This window comes from Mesoplodon densirostris, chromosome 9 (assembly GCF_025265405.1).
Source record: "Mesoplodon densirostris isolate mMesDen1 chromosome 9, mMesDen1 primary haplotype, whole genome shotgun sequence".
In the NCBI taxonomy this organism is placed as follows: Eukaryota; Metazoa; Chordata; class Mammalia; order Artiodactyla; family Ziphiidae; genus Mesoplodon; species Mesoplodon densirostris.
The window spans coordinates 26225601-26243298 of record NC_082669.1 but is presented as its reverse complement, the minus strand read 5'-3'; the positions used below and the strand labels follow the sequence as shown (position 1 = coordinate 26243298).

Here is a 17698-nt window from a genome sequence, read left to right as displayed (position 1 = left end):
CACGCCGCCCCGCCCTGGGAGGAGAGGGGCCGCCCCTAACTCGTGAGCGGGGTCTTGACGTCACAGAGTTGCGGCCTCGTTGCTCTTGGCGCGTTTTTGGGGGAGCAGTGCAGGTACCCAGGCTGCGGCTGGGAGTCGTCCGGCCGGTCCCTACCGGGATGCGTGACGGGTCTGAAAAGGGGGTCTGCACGTTGCTAAGTAGTGTCTCCTGCAGTGGGCTGTCAGGAGTCCTCTGATGGAGAGCTGACCTAGTCTGTGCTGACAGACAGAAAGGAACCTTGATCAGCCGTGCGCGCTCGAGGCGCAGCAGGTAGTGGCCCGGGGGAGTGAGAACCAGGAGACCCCAGCGCCGACACAACGGTTTCCCAAAGTGGGCAGCGGGATCGCGGGGGCCTTCACGTGGTGCATGGACGGTGTTATCATGCCATCTCATCGAATACAAATGGCCATCTGCTTTCAGAGGTTATTTTACTTACTGCTGAAAAAGAAAAAACAGTGTTACTAGGACACCTCGATTGTAAGATGCTGCTGTATTTCAAAATGTGGGGGGAAAACGGTCAGGTTTGACGAAATATGGTAAATTGTAGTCAATCACGTACTGAGAAAGTCCTTGCAGTTCTTCTATCTTCATCACAGCAAGGAGAAAGCCTCATTTCGTGCTAGTGTATCATTAGCTCCACTTTTTCTTCTTTCCCTTTTTTGCCAAAGAGAGATAAGAAATTAGGCTGAAAACTTTTGGTGGGTAATAATATAGGTAGAACTTGTTACTTTGTCTTCCTTACTTGTGACAGTTTATCTTTGACATGTATGGCAAGTGATACTGGTTTTCTGATTTACAGTAATAAAAAGTTTTCTTTTGGGGGACTTACCTGGTGGTCCAGTGGTTAAGACTTTGCCTTGCAATGCAGGGGGTGCAGCTTCGATCCCTGGTCGGGGAGCTAAGATTCCCACATGCCTCAGGCAAAAAAAAAGCAAAACAAAACAAAAGCAGTATTGTAACAAATTCAATAAAGACTATAAAAATGGTCCACATCAAAAAAAATCTTTAAAAAAAGAATATAATTTAAAAAGAAGTTTTCTTTTGTAATAAAATTTTCCATTTTAAGACTATATTAACTAGATAGTAGTATGGGAAGGTGGCATCCAAATGACTGACGTTAGGGAAACGCTGTTCCACCCTGTCTTGTTCTTCGGGTGTTTATTCCCCAAAACTTGACAAGGGCTGTGTCATGTGGCATAGCCAGGGATACTGGGGTGACAAAGGCCAGCAACCTGACCATAGGGATCTGACCATGAAAGCTCCATAGAGGACACAAGTGTCTGAATCTGGGCTGAAATTCAAACTGAGGACTTTGCCACCTGCTCACAGGTGTGATAGACTTAGAGCGATTTCTAAATTTCTAAAAGGGAAAGGCAAAGTAGGAGGTGTTTTTTTCTTTTTTGTTTTTTATGTAGGAAGTATAAGTGCTTGTAAGAACAAAATTGGGCTGATATGTGGGATAAGGATCTGGAGACAGAAAGTGAAGGAACCAAGGAACAAACTTCAGTATTTTTTTTCCTTTCTCTTTTTATTGTGGTAAAATATATAAAAGAAAAAATATTTGTCATTTTAAAGGACAATTTAGTGGCATTAATCACATTCACAATGTTGTGCAAGCATAACCACTGTCTATTTTACCACTCCAAAGAGAAACTCTGTAACCATTAAGTGATAACATCCCATTCCCCTCCCCTCTTCTTTCTTAGTAACCTCTACTATACTTTCTGTCCCTATAAATTTGATGACTCCACCTACCTCATATAAGTGAAATCATACAGTATTTATCTGTCCTTTTATGTCTTGCTTATTTCACTTAGCATGTTTTCAAGGTTCATCTATGCTGTAGCATGGGTCCTTTTCATGGCTGAATAATATTCTGTTATAGTGCTATACTGCACCTTGTCTATCCATTCATTTGTTGATGGACACTTGGGTTGTTTCCCCCTTTTGGCTTTTATGAATAGTGCTACTGTTACTGAACCAAACTTGGGTCCGCTCACCTGACTGGCAGCAAAACTGGGTTGATACCAGGTTGTGGTGAAAGAAAATACAGCATTTATTGCAAGGGCAAGCAAGGAGGAAAGGCAGCTCATGCTCAAAAGACCAAAACTCGGGGGCTTTCAGGAAAGGGTTTTTAAAGGCAACGGTAGGGGAGAGGGTTGCAGGGTGCCTGGTCACCTCGTGGACATTCTTCTGATTGGTTGGTGGTGGAGTAACTAGGTGGTATTTCGGGAGTCAGCAACATCAACCTGGTTCCAACTGGTCTGAGGTCTATGTGCTTGGGGTCAGCATGCAGTTAACTTCTTCCACCTAGTGGGGGTTTTCGTATCTGCAAAACAAGGAGATTGTTCAGAGTATTATCTGTGGCCCTTGAGGAACTAAAGGTCCTTGCCTTTGTTTTATGGCTAAGCTATTATTATTTGGTCTTGTTTGACTGTTTTCCTTTGTTTCTGCATTTTCTCACTTCTCTGATTAAATTTGCTCTTTGGAACCTGGGGCAGGCCTAGGAGGCTAAAGCTTTCTACAAACAAGAGGCAGGGGAGGGACTTCCCTGGTGGCACAGTGGTTAAGACTCCACACTCCCAATGCAGGGGGCCTGGGTTCGATCCTTGGTCAGGGAACTAGATCCCACATGCATGCTGCAACTAAGAGTTCACATGCCACAACTAAGGAGCTCATGTGCCACAACTAAAGGAGCCTGCCTGCCGCAACTAAGACCTGGTGCAACCAAATAAATAAAATTAAATATGAAAAAAAAAAAGAGGTAGGGGACACTGGGGTCTGTCCCTGGGAAGTTCCCACAGGGTCCTTCGTGGTTTCACTACAATGATCGTTGGCTTACAAGTATCCGTCGAGTACTTGTTTACAATTCTTCTGTGTATTTCCTAGGAGTGTAAGTGGTTGGTCATTTGGTAATTCTATGTCTAGCTTTCTGAGGAAATGCTAAACTGTTTCCTATAGTGGCCACACCATTTTACATTCCCACCAGCAATGCATGACACTTCCAATTTCTCCACATCCTCTTATTATTTTCTTTTAAAAATTGTATTATAGCCATCTTAGTATGTGTGAGGCGATCTCATTGTTGTCTTGTTTTGCATTTCCTTAATGACTAATGATGTCAAGCATTTTTTTATGTGCTTATTTGCCATTTGTATATCTTCTTTGGAGAAAAGTTTATTTGAGTCATTTGCTCTTTTTTGTTTTTAAATTTTTTTATTCATTTATTTATTTTTTGGCTACATCGGGTCTTCCTTGCTGCACTTGGGCTTTCTCTGGTTGTGGCGAGCAGGGGCTACTCTTCGTTGTGGTGCGTGGGCTTCTCATTGTGGTGGCTTCTCTTGTTGTGGAGTATGGGCTCTAGGAGCGTGGGCTTCAGTAGCTGTGGCATGCAGGCTCAGTAGTTGTGGCTCACGGGCTCTAGAGCGCAGGCTCAGTAGTTGTGGTGCACGGGCTTAGTTGCTCCGTGGCATGTGGGATCTTCCCAGACCAGGGATCAAACCCATGGCCCCTGCATTGGCAGGTGGATTCTTAACCACTGTGCCACCAGGGAAGTCCCCTGCCCTTTTCTGAACTGGGTTTTTTGTCTCATTGTTGAGTTGGAGAAGTTCTTTATATATTAATCCCTTATCAGATATGTGAGTTGCAGATATTGTCTCCCATTCTGTAGGTTGTCTTTTACTTTCTTTATAATGTTCTTCATTAAAAAATATATATATATATATATATTTATTTATTTGGCTGTGCTGGGTCTTAGTTGCAGCACGCGAGATGTTCATGGCGGAATGTGGATCTTTTAGCTGTGGCATGTGGGATCCAGTTCCCTGACCAGGGATCAAACCCGGGCCCCCTGCATTGGGAGCACAGAGTCTTAACCATTGGACCACCAGTGAAGTCCCCTTTATAATGTTCTTTAATGAATAAAAGTTTTAAATTTTGAAGTCCATTTTATCCATGTTTGTTGTTGTTGCTTAGTGTGTTATGTGTCATAGCCAAGAATCCATTGCTAAATCCAAGATCATGAAGATTTCCCCTTATGTTTTTGTTTTGTTTTTGTTTTTGTTTTTTGCAGTACGCGGGCCTCTCACTGCTGTGGCCTCTCCCGTTGCGGAGCACAGGCTCCGGACGCGCAGGCTCAGCGGCCATGGCTCACGGGCCCAGCCGCTCCGCGGCATGTGGGATCTTCCCGGACCGGGGCACGAACCCGTGTCCCCTACATCGGCAGGCAGACTCCCAACCACTGCGCCACCAGGGAAGCCCCTCCCCTTATGTTTTTTCTAAGAGTTTTATGGTTTTAGCTTTTATATTTAGGTTGTTTATCCATTTTGAGTTAATTTTTGTATATGATATGTGGTATGAGTCCAGCTTCATCTTTTTCCATGTGGAACTCCAGTGATACCCATACTGTCTGTTGAAGAGATGATTTTTGCCCCATGGAATGGACTGGGCACCCTTTTGAAAATCAATGGATCATAAACGTTGGGTTTATTTCTGTATCCTCAATTCTATTCCATTGGTCTGTATGCTCTCTTTGTGCCATTACCACACTGTTTTGATTACTGTAACTTTGTAGTAAGTTTTGAAATCCAGAAATGTGATTTCTCCAGCTTTATTCTTCTTTTTCAAGATTATTTTGGCTATTTGGAGCCCCTTACAAGTCCATATAAATTTGAGGATTGGCTTTTCCACTGCTGCAAAAAAGACTGTTAGAATTTTGATAGGGATTGTGTTGAATCTGTAGATCTCTTTGGGTAGTATTAACATTGAAACCAAGGGTAATCATCAGTTAGATCCATTAAATTTGTAAACTGCCTTCACTGATCAAGCTCGCTTTAATTGTTCCTATAAAAAAATTCTGGGAATTCCTTGGTGGTCCAGTGGGTAAGACTCTGTGCTCCCAATGCAGGGGGCCTGGGTTCGATCCCTAGTCAGGGAACTAGATATGCATTCGTGCCACAACTAAAGATTCCGCATGTCTCAAGGAAGATCCCACCTGCCACAACTAAGACCTGGTGCAGCCTAAATCAAATCGATCAATCACTCAGTCAATGTCCTCCAAGTGTCCTGCAGCCTAAACAATAAAATGTTTGCCCAAGTTGTTTTTCAGGAACTTGGAGTCAGCTATGTCCAGTTTGAGCTCATTAAGACTGGTTAAGACTACCAAGCAAGTGTCCACTTGATGACCTTTTGACGTCAGAGGGCCAAAAATTCCACCCTCAGAACATGCTAACACCGCCTTTTCCTGAATGTGTCCCATGATGAAGCCTGTAGCTTAGTTGCACCTGTGCAGAATGATGATTATCTCACCTTCTTATTTCCAGTCACCTTTCCCCACACTCCCCATGCTTCAGCTTTATACCGTAAATATCCCAAGCCCTATGTCTTTGGAACAGTAGACTTGAGATTTGTTCTCCCATCTCCTCACTTGGCTGCCCTGTGAATAAACACTTTCTCTGCTGCAAACCTCCGAGTCTCTGAGTTTGGCTTGCTGCTTGTCCAGCAAACAAACATGGTTTGGTTCAGTAACAACATCTTAACAATAGTAAGTCTTCCCATCCAAGCACACGGGATGTCTTTCCATTTATTTGTCTTCTTTACTTTCTTTCAGCAATGTTTTCAGTTTTCAGTGTACAAGTCTTTTACCTTGGTTAAATTTTTCTTAGATTTTTGCGGGGATGCATTTGTAAGTAGAATTGCTCTCTTCATTTCTTTTTTCTGATTGTTCATTACTGGTGTATTGATTTTTGTGTATTGATACTGTGTCCTACAACTTCACTGAATTCATTTATTAGCTCTAGTAGCTTTCTTTTGGATTCTTTGGGATTGTTTCCATATCTAGGATTGTGTCATCTGTAAATAGAGATAGTGTTTCTTCCTTTCCAGTTTGGATGCCTTCTGTTTCTTTTTCTTGTCTAATGGACCTGGCTAGAACATCCAGTACAATCTTGAATTGCAAGGGTGAAAATAGACATCCTTGTCTTATTCCTGATCTTAGGGGGAAAGCATTCAGTCTTTCGTCATTAAGTATGATGTTTGCTGTGGGATTTTCACAGATGTCCTTTATCATGTGAAGGAAGTTACTTTCTTTAGCTAGTTTTCTGAGTGTTTTTGGTGATGAAACAGTGTTGGATTTTGTTAAGTGCCTTTTCTGCATCAATTGAGATAATCATGTTTATTTTCCCCCTTCATTCTATTAATGTGATACATTACATTGATTGATTTTCTTATGTTGACTCACCCCTGCATTCATGGGATAAATTCCATTTGGTCATGATGTATAACCCTCATAACATACTGTTGGGGGAACTCCCTGGTGGCACAGTGGTTGAGAATCCACCTGCCAATGCAGGGGACACGTGTTCGAGCCCTGGTCCGGGAAGATCCCACATTCCGCAGAGCAACTAAGCCCATGCACCACAACCACTGGGCCTGCGCTCTAGAGCCTGTGAGCCACAACTACTGAAGCCCGTGTGCCAAGAGCCCGTGCTCCACAACAAGAGAAACCACTGCAGTGAGAAGCCCGCGCACTGCAACGAAGAGTAGCTCCCCCCCACAGCCCTGCTGCTCCCCACAACTAGAGAAAAGCCTGTGCTCAGCAATGAAGGCCCAGTGCAGCAAAAAGAAAAAAAAAATACTGTTGGATTTGGTTTGCTAGTATTTAGTTGAGGATTTTTGTGTCTATATTCATAAGGGATTTTGGTTGAATTTTCTTTTCTTGTGATACCTTTGGCTTTAGTATCAGTGTAATGCTGGCCTTATAGAATGAGTTAGGAAGTGTTGTCTTCAATTTGTTGGAAGAGTTTAAGTAGGATTGCTATTAATTCTTCCTTAAATATTTGGTAGAATTCACCAGGAGTATCCATTCTTGGACTTTTCCTTATTGTGTCACTTTAGGTAATTTGTGTGTTTCTAGGAATTTGTCCATTTCATTTAAATTATTTTATTTGTTGGTGTGCAGCTGTTCATAGTATTCTCCTGTTTTTATTTCTGTTAGGTCAGTAGTAATGCCTCAAATTTCTGATTTTTTAGTGATTTATATCTTCTTCCTTTTTTTTTTGTCAGTCTAGCTAAAGCCTTGTTAATTTTATTAATCTTTTCAAATAATCAACTTATACCTTCCATGGACTCTATTGCTTTTCTATTCTCTGTTTTATTTACCTCTACTTTTTTAAATATAATTTTTAAGATAGCCTCATTTGCCATTTTTTCTTTCTTTCTTTTCATTTTTTTCTTTTCTTTTTCTTTTTTTTGGCAGTGCTGTGCAGCTTGCAGGATCCCTGAGCAGGGATTGAACCTGCACCCTCAGCAATGAAAGCACAGAGTCCTAACCACTGGACTGCCAGGGAATTCCCTATTTACCTCTACTTTAATCTATATTATTTCCTTCCTTCTGCTAACTTTGGGTTTAGTTTGCTCTCTTTTTTTTCTTTATTCTTTCTTTCTTTTTTAGTTCATGAAAGTGTAAAGTGAGGTTATTGATTTCTTTCTTCTTTTTTAATGCAGGCTTTTACAACTATAAATTTTCCTCTGAGCACTGCCTTCGCTGCATCCTGTGGCATTTGTTTAGTATGCTTTTTCATCAAAATATACATTCTGCATTCATTCAACAAATATTTCTACCAGTTTGGGTCTAGGTGCTGGGGATACAGAAGTGAACACAACAGACAGGCAGGATCTGTATTGTCATAGTGCTGACCTTTTAGGGTAAACCAACAAGACAGAAATTGATGATTTGAAATCCATAAAACAAGGTACTGTGATAGAGAATCGCGGTAGCACTGCTTTTGTTTTCAAAATATATTTTATTAACTAGGTAACACATCCATTTGGTTCAGAAATCAAAAAGATATTAAAAGGTCTAGTTTGCAGAGTCTCCCTTGCACCACCCCTGTTACCATCCACGTCACTATCTGCTGGCCTGGCAGACCCCTTCCCTGCCAGGGGTAACTCTTTATTTGTTGGATCATGGAGCATTCAGGTATCCCAGGATGAGAGCAGAGATGGAGGGAATTCAGGGGCTTGGAGAGTGGCCATTTACCAACTAGGACAGAAGTATTTCTGTAGTTTACACAGCACAGCCATACTGGTGTATATTTGCTGAATATTCACGTTACCTATAAGTAACCACTTATATTATAGTCTTATATATTCTTCCAGCATTTTTCATGCAAATACAAACACCAAAGATGACATACTATGTACTCTCTTCGGCACCTTGCTTTTTTAACTTAGCAAAATATCCTGGAAATGTTTATCAATATATCAGTTCATAAAGAGTATCTTGGGCTTCCCTGGTGGTGCAGTGGTTGAGAGTCCGCCTGCCGATGCAGGGGACACGGGTTTGTGCCCCGGTCCGGGAAGATCCCACATGCTGCGGAGCGGCTGGGCCTATGAGCCATGGCCGCTGAGCCTGCGCGTCCGGAGCCTGTGCTTCGCAACGGGAGCAGCCACAACAGTGAGAGGCCAACGTACCGCAAAAAAAAAAAAAAAAAAAAAGAGTGTCTTCAGTTTTTACAGTGGCATAATTGCATAGAGTGGTTTTGGTGGGGACAGCTCATCTTTGTTCCATATGGTATTAACTGAGGCGGCTCCTCTGGGACTGAAGGATCCAAAAGAGCTTCATTCTGTTAACTGGTGGCTCAGGCTGGACCTCATATCAGCTGGGTTCCAAGAGAGTGAAAATGGAAGCCACAAGGCCTCGTAAGGTCCAGGTACCAGAGCCATACAGCTTTTCTTCCACTGCATTGAATTGGTCAGTGCAAGTCACAGGGTCAAAACCAGATTCCAGTGGAGGGGAAGTGGATTCCACTCTTCAGTGGGAAGAGCAGCATGTGGACATGGGGATAGGAGGGATTGCTGGAGAAGGTCTTCACAGACATTCTACCACACCAAGGTCCAATCAAGGTTCACATGTCTTAATTAGTATTATCCATCTTTAGTTTCTTAAATTAGTATTTATATTTCTCCCACCTCCCCCCACCCCTTTTTTGGCTTTAGTTTTTGAAAGGTTGGAGTCAATTGTTCCATATTCTGGATTTACCTTATTATTTCCTCATGATGTCTTCTAACTTTTGAATTTCCTGTAAACTGCAAGATGGACAAAGGCCTACTTGAAATTAAACATAACTTACAAAAATATTTTGTATTCATTGATTACGTTTTACAGTGATTATCTTTTGCCTGAACAGGATCATTTAAAAATCTAAGACAGGACTTCCCTGATGGTGCAGTGGTTAAGAATCCACCTGCCAATGCAGGGGACACGGGTTTGAGCCCTGGTCCGGGAAGATCCCACATGCCGCGGAGCAACTAAGCCCATGCGCCACAACTACTGAGCCTGTGCTCTAGAGCCCACGAGCCACAACTACTGAAGCCCGTGTGCCTAGAGCCCATGCTCCACAACAAGAGAAGCCACCGCAACGAGAAGCCTGTGCACCACAACAAAGAGTAGCCCCCGCTCGTCGCAACTGAAGAAAGCCTGCGCGCAGCAATGAAGACACAACGCAGCCCAAAATAAACAAACAATTAAATAAATAAATTTATTTTTTAAAAAAATCTAAGACAGATCAAGTCATTCCATACTCAAAACTCCCCTAAGAGGTTCTCATTTATTTTCCAAGGTCCTTAAATGGTCTGAAAACCCTACCTAGTCCTCCCACGCCCATCTGTGGCCTTGTTTCCTCCTACTTTCCCCCTCACTCTTTCCTCCTGTCACACTGGCCTCCTTGACCTTCCTCAATTCACCAGACACACAACAGCCTTGGGGCTTTCACTGTTTCCTCAGGTATCCATGTAACCTGCCCCTTAAGGGCCTCTCTCACACAGCATCTTCTCAGGGAACCTTCCTTGGCCACTCTTCTGTATCCCATCCCACATCTGACCAGACACTCGCTATATTAGTTTCCTGTGGCTACCATAACAAATTACCACAAACATACTGGATTAGGAACAACAGAAACTCATTCTATCACAATTAGAGAGGGCAAAAGTCCGAAATCAAGTTGTCAGCTGGGCTGTGCTCCCTCCAGAGGGTCTAGGAGAGATTTCATTGCTTGTCTCTTCCAGTTTCTGGTGGCTCCAGGCATTCCTTGGTTTGTGGCTGCCTCACTCCCATGCCTGCCTCTCTGATCACACGGCCACCTCCTTTTCTCTGTCTCTCTCTCTCTTTTTTAAGTGTACAGTTGAATGGCATTAAGTACATTTACAGTGTTGTGAAACAGATCTCCAGAACTTTTTCATCTTACAAATCGGAAACTCTGTACCCATTAGGCAACTTCCCATTGTCCCCTTCCCCCCAGTCCCCTTGTAACCACCATTGTACTTTCCGTTTCTCTGAATTTGACTACTTATTTCACTAACATAATGTCCTCAAGGGTCATCCATGTTGTAGCATATTGCAGAATTTCCTTTTTAAGCCTGAATAATACTCCATAGTATATATGTGTCACATTTTGTTTATCCCTTATCTATTCACCCATTGATGGACATTGGGTTGCTTCTACCTCTTGGGTATTGTAAATAGTGCTATGAATATGGATGTGCAAATATCTTTTCATGATCCTGCTCTCAATTCTTTTAGAGATCTACCCAGAAGTGGGATTGCTGGGACATACGGTAATTCTATGTTTTGAGGAAACTCAATACAATTCTCCATAGTAGTTGCACCATTTTACATTTCCAACAACAGTTCACAAAGGTTCCAGTTTCTCCACATCCTCATCAACACTTGCTATTTTCTGTTTTTCTTTCTTTCTTTTTTTAATAGTAGCCATCCTAGTGAGTGTGAGGATGTGTCTCTCATAAAGACACTTGTCATTGGATTTAGGGCCTGCATAGATAATCTAGGATTATCTCATCAAGATCCTTAATTACATTTGCAAGATCCTTTCTCCAATTAAGGTGACATTCACAGGTTCCTGGGACTCATACATTGACATGTCTTTTTCCAGGCCACCATTTAACTCAGTATACTCCCTTTATTTTCCTCCTTGATAGTTATCTCCGTCTGACATGCTATATATTTACTCATTTATCTTGTTTATTGACAGACAATAACCAAAATAAATCCCTGAGGACAAGGATTTTTGTGTTTTGTAAACCAGTGTGTTCCCAGGGTTTGGAACAGTGGCACAAATGGCTACTCAGCAGATATTGGGTGAATGAATGAAGGGATGGATAGCTAGTCTAGGTAAATGTTGGCAGAAATTCCCGCCTCCCACCTTTGAGGGGAAAAGGTTTGGGACCTCGGGAATTAGATTACTTAAGGCAGGTTTCTTCCTGTGGGGAATGCAATCCTCTTACAATTACCCATCAATTAGGACAAATTTCAGGGTCCTAAAAAAAATTAGAAATACAGATACCATTTCTTGCTAAAAGTGAATTAGGATTCCTTGGATAAATGGCTGATTTTGTGTCTAGGGCAGGAAATGTATAAAATGGAATGTAAGGAAGCCCCTAAAGGCTACTGGAATTGTGTCAAAAGAAAGCATAGCAGAAGTGTTTTATGAGAGGATTTGAGTTTTAAAAAAGGGTAATGGGTTTAATGGATTTAAACACATTTTTGTCTTACTGTAACTCCTCCTTGGCTCTAGATTTAACTGTTCGAAGGATGTACCAAGGACAGAGAAACCTGTTAAATGACACATGAAGAAACAATCAACCAAATCCAGAATGTGGAAAATTCTATCAGTCAAATGATCCAGTTGCTTCAATAAGTAAATGGCATCATCATCACCATCAACAACAAAAAGGGAAGGGGAATTGTTAATACAGTAGTCCCCCTTATCCATGGATTTGGCTTCCTGTGGTCAACTGCAGTCTGAAAATATTAAATGGAAAATTCCAGAAATAATTCATAAACTTCAAATTGCTCCCTGTTCTGAGTAGTGTGATGAAATCTTGCTCTGTCCTGCCTGGGAAATGAATCATCTCTTTGTCCAGTGTATCCTGCCCATTTAGTAGCCCTCTTAGTTATCAGATTGGCTAGCCCAGTATCACAGTGCTTGTGTTTAAGTAAACCTTATTTTAATTAATAATGGCCCCAAAGTGCAAAAGTAGTGATGCTGGCAATTCAGATATGCCAAAAAGAAGCTGTAAATTTCTTTAAGTTGAAAAGGTGAAAGTTCTTGACAAAAAATATGCTGAAGTTGCTAAGATCTATGTTAAGGACGAAACTTCTATGGAATTTTAAAGAAGGAAAAAAGAAATTCATGCTGGTTTTGCTGTTGAATCTCAAACTGCAAAAGTTATAACCACAGTGCATGATGAGAAATTAAGATGGAAAAGGCATTAAATTTGTACAACAGAATATTTTGAGGGCCCATATTCACATAACTCTTATTAAGGTATAATTGTTCTATTTTGTTATTGTTAATCTCTCACTGTGCCTAATTTATAAATTAAACTTTATCTGAGGTATGTATAGAAAAAGAACATGGTATATATCGAGTTTGGTACTATCTGACATTTCAAGCATCCACTGGGGGTCTTGGAATGTATCCCCCTTGGATAAGGGGGGACTACTGTGTATCAAAAGAGGTTTAAGAGATATATCAATGAATGCAGTAAGCAGACCTTGTTTAGACCTGATTAAATAATCCAAAGTTTTTTGAGACGGGGAGGGGGGAGGAATTGAACATATACTAAGTATTAGAATTATTAAAGAATGATTTTTAATTGTGTTGGGTATGATAATGGTATTTTTAACGGTCCTTTTCTGCTAGAGACACACTGAAATATTTATAGGTGAAACTATATGATGTCCAGGGAATCTTTAACACACTTGAGGAAACAAAAATGCAGAAAGGGATAAATGAAATAAGAAAGGCAAAATCTTGATTGTTGTTGAAACTGGTTTATGAGTATATGAAAGTTCATTGTAGTTATTCTACTTTTATGTTTCGAAATTCTCTTATTAGAAAATTTAAAACAAATTTTCAACCTTTCTTTGTTCTAATTCCATGCCCAGTAAGAAACTTTCTGGTTTGATTTTCACCTTCCTCCATCCCACAGGAGGGGTGCTGTAACTAGGAGATGTAAACAGGCCTCATGGATCTACTCATTCTGAGTTTTCCTCATACTTTTCCTCAATTTTCTTAGCCCAGATCTTCAGTCTCAAGTTGTACCAGTTTGTTCAAAGGAAGGAGGGAGAAAGACGCAGAGAACCTTGAAGGGAGGAGGCGGCAAACAGGTTAAGTCACTTAAACCAGAAGACTGTCCCCCACTGGATTTGTATGAGATCACATGTTGTTCACATGACTGACTGCTGAATGTGGCCAGATTGTGCCTTGTTCATTCCATTAGAGAAGAGTTGAGTCACAGGCTAATATTTAACAATCAGATTTCATACTGAAACCCAAATTTCCATCTTCTTAAAAAGATCTTATTTTCCATCCACACCGCAGAACTGCTGCTGCTCAGGGAGGTTTGCCTTGTAAAACTTCTTTAATTCCACAAGGATGTTTGCTTTGGTTCAATCCCACTTCTTACGCGATAAATAGGAGCATATGCAAAACTAAGCACGCTATTACAGGGTTTCTTTGTGTTTAGCAAGGCAGGCAGGCAGCAGAGTAAGCAATGGGCCCCCACTTGCACTTGTCACGGGCCCATCGGAGCCACGAGGCCAGGTTTTGTTCTGCTCCACATTTCTCTCCACTCTGAGCCCCAGACCACTGCGGGCCAGTGGAGAAGACCCGCAGTCCAAGGGACTGCATGTCCCAGATCTTCTTCACTTAGGGGACAGTGGGCAGTCGGACAAGTTGAGAGAGCAATACGGGCTGGAGAACAGAGGGAGACGCCGCCAAGCCTCGCCCCGCCCTTCGGGAGCAGTCTAGCGACAACTGGACCGTCTCGCATCGTCCCTCCTCCCACACATCTCTCACCTGGAGCCCAATCTCCACCTCCTCTCCCAGGTCAGCACCCCCGGGTGACTATCTGTCGATACTTCAGTGTGTACCCCTAGCAGAGGAGTGTCAGAAAATACCCACCGCAACACCGACATCGCATGCAAAAAAACCCGACGAACTCCTAAAATCAGGAACACCTAAAAGCCTTTTGGAGCCCCACTGGCTCGGAAAGTCGTTTCCTGTCGGCTGGACTGCAGCCCCATCCAGGCAAGCCCTCCTCTCCCGGGTCAGGGCCTCCAAAGGCCGGGCGGGCCGCTCCTCTAGGTGGCACCGAACGCGCCTAAGGCCCCTGCACCCCAGAAGGGCTCTCACACCGACACCCGCCCAGCCTGGGTCTCGTGAAGTGCCCGTCGGCCCCTGGGCTCCGACCTTCCCGCTTTGCGCGGACCCCGAGTCCGGACGCCCCGGGGAACCCAATCTTCCAGATCTGGGGCCCGCCCTCCAACCGTCCAGATCTGGGACCCAAGCCCCGGCGCAGGCCAGCAGAACTCTAAGCAGGATCTGCAAAGAAGGTGTCAGTCCACGCTTCCTCTCCACTCTGCCGTGCTGCGTTTACTTGGAGCGGGGGTGTAGGCGCGCGCATGCGCACTAAGTGTAAACCGCTCGTTGGCAGGTGACCAAACCGACTGCGCAGCCAGAGAGCGGGAGGGAAGCCCCGAGCGTCCTGCGCGTGCGCACTCTCCCCTCGGCTGTGCATCCTGGCCTGGAGGACGCGCGCGGGGCGGGGCAGAGCGGACGCAGGGAGGGAGGCACCGCGCACGCGTATTCTGCGCCGGGTCTTGCTGCGTCGTTTGAGAGCTGGGCGCAGGTGCGCGCATGCGCACTGGGCGGAGGGCGCGCGTTGGCAGGTGTCTGGGCTGGGCGTCGGCGGGCAATGGGGTTGTTGGCGCTGCTGCTCATCGCGCTGTGCGCGCCGGGCACCCGAGGGCTCTATTTCCACATCGGCGAGACCGAAAAGCGCTGCTTCATCGAGGAAATCCCCGACGAGACCATGGTTATCGGTCAGGCGGGGCGAGGGTGGACAGGGCCCTGCGTGTCCTTCCGACGCGGTCCGGCTCCCCGCTCCTAGCGGCGCCCTGTGGACGCCGGACCGTGGCCGGGGGAGCAGTGCCCCCTGCCCGGCGTCCTGGGAACCACGGCGCCCCGCGGAGTGTGGGAGCCAGACGGACCAGGTAGGTTGTGACGGCTCTGTCTGCTCCTTAGGGAACTACCGCACCCAAATGTGGGATAAGCAGAAGGAGATCTTCCTACCCTCGACCCCCGGCCTGGGCATGCATGTGGAGGTGAAGGACCCTGAAGGCAAGGTAAGGCCACCTTCACTAGAGCTTTTGGGGTGGACAGAGCTCAGAAGACATGAGCTTGCACTTGGAGAGGTCAGAGTAGAGGCGGGGGCTTTCACTGACTGCCGTGCTGCAGGTGGTGCTGTCCCGGCAGTACGGCTCAGAGGGCCGCTTCACCTTCACTTCCCACACTCCTGGAGACCATCAGATCTGCCTGCACTCCAACTCTACCAGGATGGCTCTCTTTGCTGGCGGCAGACTGGTAAGAGAATTTTCTCTTTGGCCATAGCTCAGAATCTCTCACTTGGTTACAAAATTTTGATTTATTATCCTTACCATTTGTAACACTTTGTGGCACAGTCACAAGCAAGAAATAGACGTTGCCCTTCTGTCCCACAGCCAGGGACAAGAGTGGGTTTCATAGCCTGGAACAGACCATCGGAGGTCCCACCACTTAGACACCATAACCTCAGAGTGTCTCTGACCTTACGACTTTGGGGTCCAACCCTGTTTCCTTCTAGCGTGTGCACCTAGACATCCAGGTCGGGGAGCATGCCAACAACTACCCCGAGATTGCTGCCAAGGATAAACTGACGGAGCTGCAGCTCCGAGCCCGCCAGTTGCTGGATCAGGTGGAACAGATCCAGAAGGAGCAGGATTACCAAAGGGTAAGGGCATGTCCCTGTACTTGGACATGGCAGGTGACCTTTATACCCACTACTCTTACTGGGAGTTTCTGCCTGGGGCCTTCCCTGCTTGGGAGGTCAGCTGTTCAAAGAGTGGAACGGAGGGCTATCAGCCATTTTTCAGCTCCGTAGAATAAAGGGTAGAGAGGAGAGTTCACACTCTAGCAATAGCCATTGCCTACCTCTTTACACTGGGATCTTGCTGAAATGGTAAGAGCATGATTTCTGTCGTAGCAGAGATGCCTGTGGAGGGGCAGCATGTCACTTCCTTGGGGCACTTCCAGGGGAACCAGAGGCAGTATTTCAAAAGGCGTTTGGTCCCACAATTGAGTCGTCGCACAGGAGGGAGGGGCCTCGCAAATGCTGGGACTGTCTCTCCTGCACGTTTAATCCTGCGTCCATTGTCCTACGCAGTATCGTGAAGAGCGCTTCCGTCTGATTAGTGAGAGCACCAACCAGAGAGTCCTGTGGTGGTCCATCGCTCAGACCGTCATCCTCATCCTCACTGGCATCTGGCAGATGCGTCACCTCAAGAGCTTCTTTGAGGCCAAGAAGCTGGTGTAGTGCCCTCTCCATATGACCCTTTCCTGTCACCTCAGTTGTTTGGTACTTTCCCCACCCAATACCTTATCCATCTGGATTTTGAGGGAAGAAACAGTGAAAAAAAGAATATAAGCCACATTGGTTCCATGGCAACAAAGCATTCAGATCAGCCACTTGTTAACACTGGTTCTCAAGGACACAGGACATTGGTCCAAGCTTTCAAAGATCTGTCTTGGGGTTTGTGGGGAGTCAGAACTGACCCAGGACTGTCTTGCTTCTTTCGCCACTAGTGATTCTTCTCCATCCTGTCACAAAATGAGCAAATGTCTCTCCTGCTTTAAGCTCTCTCTTCGTCTGCTTAGAAAGTAGGCGACCAAAATGCCCCACCGAGGAGGCCCCACCTCACTGCTCCCCTGTCAGTCCTGGGTTCACTCAGTGGCTTTGTGAATGTAAATAAGGGGCAAAGGCCCCAGGGGACTGAAATGTTTTTCTATATATTAGAACTATTTTTTGATAAAATTATATATTTTCCTTCCTAGTTGAAGTGTTACTGCCTTTGTGTGACTAGCTAAAAACACCAATGCAGTCCCTTCTGCATTGTTTATCCATGCATTCTTGATAACTAACTACCGTGGCAGCTCTCAGGATTTCAGTTCTCAGGGCCAGAAAGCAGACATGACAGCTGCTCTCAAGGCCTAATCAGAGGGCCAGGCAGAGACTTCTCTGGGACACCTGTGATTTCCATCACACAGGGCCCGAGTTCAGACTGAGGCAGTCACAGAGCTGGCACAAGGCAGGGCACTCTTACCCTTCCATTTCCCTTAACCTTTATTTAAGCTGTGGTAAATGTTTTCTTCATGGGAACCAGATTTGGTTCTTTATACAGATTTTTCCAGTGAAATAAAGCGTGTTGTAGTAGCTGTGTTTGAAATGAAATAAGAGGCTGTGGGCAGAGGGGAGGAACAAAGGGAAATGGAGGAAAGGCTCTTGGTCTGGGTGCCTCTGCGGCTGACCCGGAGTGGATTTCAGCATGTGGGCTTGTGGTGCTAGAGCCTGGCCTGACTGGAGACTCCGGGGTTGTGGGAATGGACAGGGTGGTGGCTCAGCCATTCACAGAGGTCAACCAAGTAGACCTGTCAGCAAGGAATACTGTGAGGAGATAACGTACCCGTTTCTTAGCTCCCTGGAATCATAAATTTAACCACATCTTAGTGTACTTCCCTCATGCCCTTCTGCTGTATAAAG

General features: G+C 44.8%; 1 protein-coding gene across 1 annotated transcript; it reads left to right on the top strand.

The window, feature by feature from the left end:
- The first annotated feature begins 158 nt into the window (after positions 1-158).
- TMED4 (transmembrane p24 trafficking protein 4) lies at positions 159-17371 on the top strand. Its single transcript, XM_060107700.1, has 7 exons — positions 159-182; positions 266-370; positions 14558-14945; positions 15148-15248; positions 15361-15486; positions 15746-15892; positions 16325-17371. Exons 1-7 carry the CDS (start codon positions 159-161, stop codon positions 16472-16474), a joined length of 1041 nt encoding a protein of 346 aa, XP_059963683.1. The 3' UTR covers positions 16475-17371.
- The last annotated feature ends 327 nt before the right edge of the window (positions 17372-17698 follow it).

Excerpts from the sequence above, each read along its gene's own strand:
- TMED4 (XM_060107700.1), top strand. The coding sequence starts at position 159 with ATGCGTGACGGGTCTGAAAAGGGG. Across the intron at positions 183-265 it reads GTGACGGGTCTGAAAAGGGG|ACAGAAAGGAACCTTGATCA; the intron begins GTCTGCACGTTG and ends CTGTGCTGACAG. Across the intron at positions 15,893-16,324 it reads AGGAGCAGGATTACCAAAGG|TATCGTGAAGAGCGCTTCCG; the intron begins GTAAGGGCATGT and ends TGTCCTACGCAG.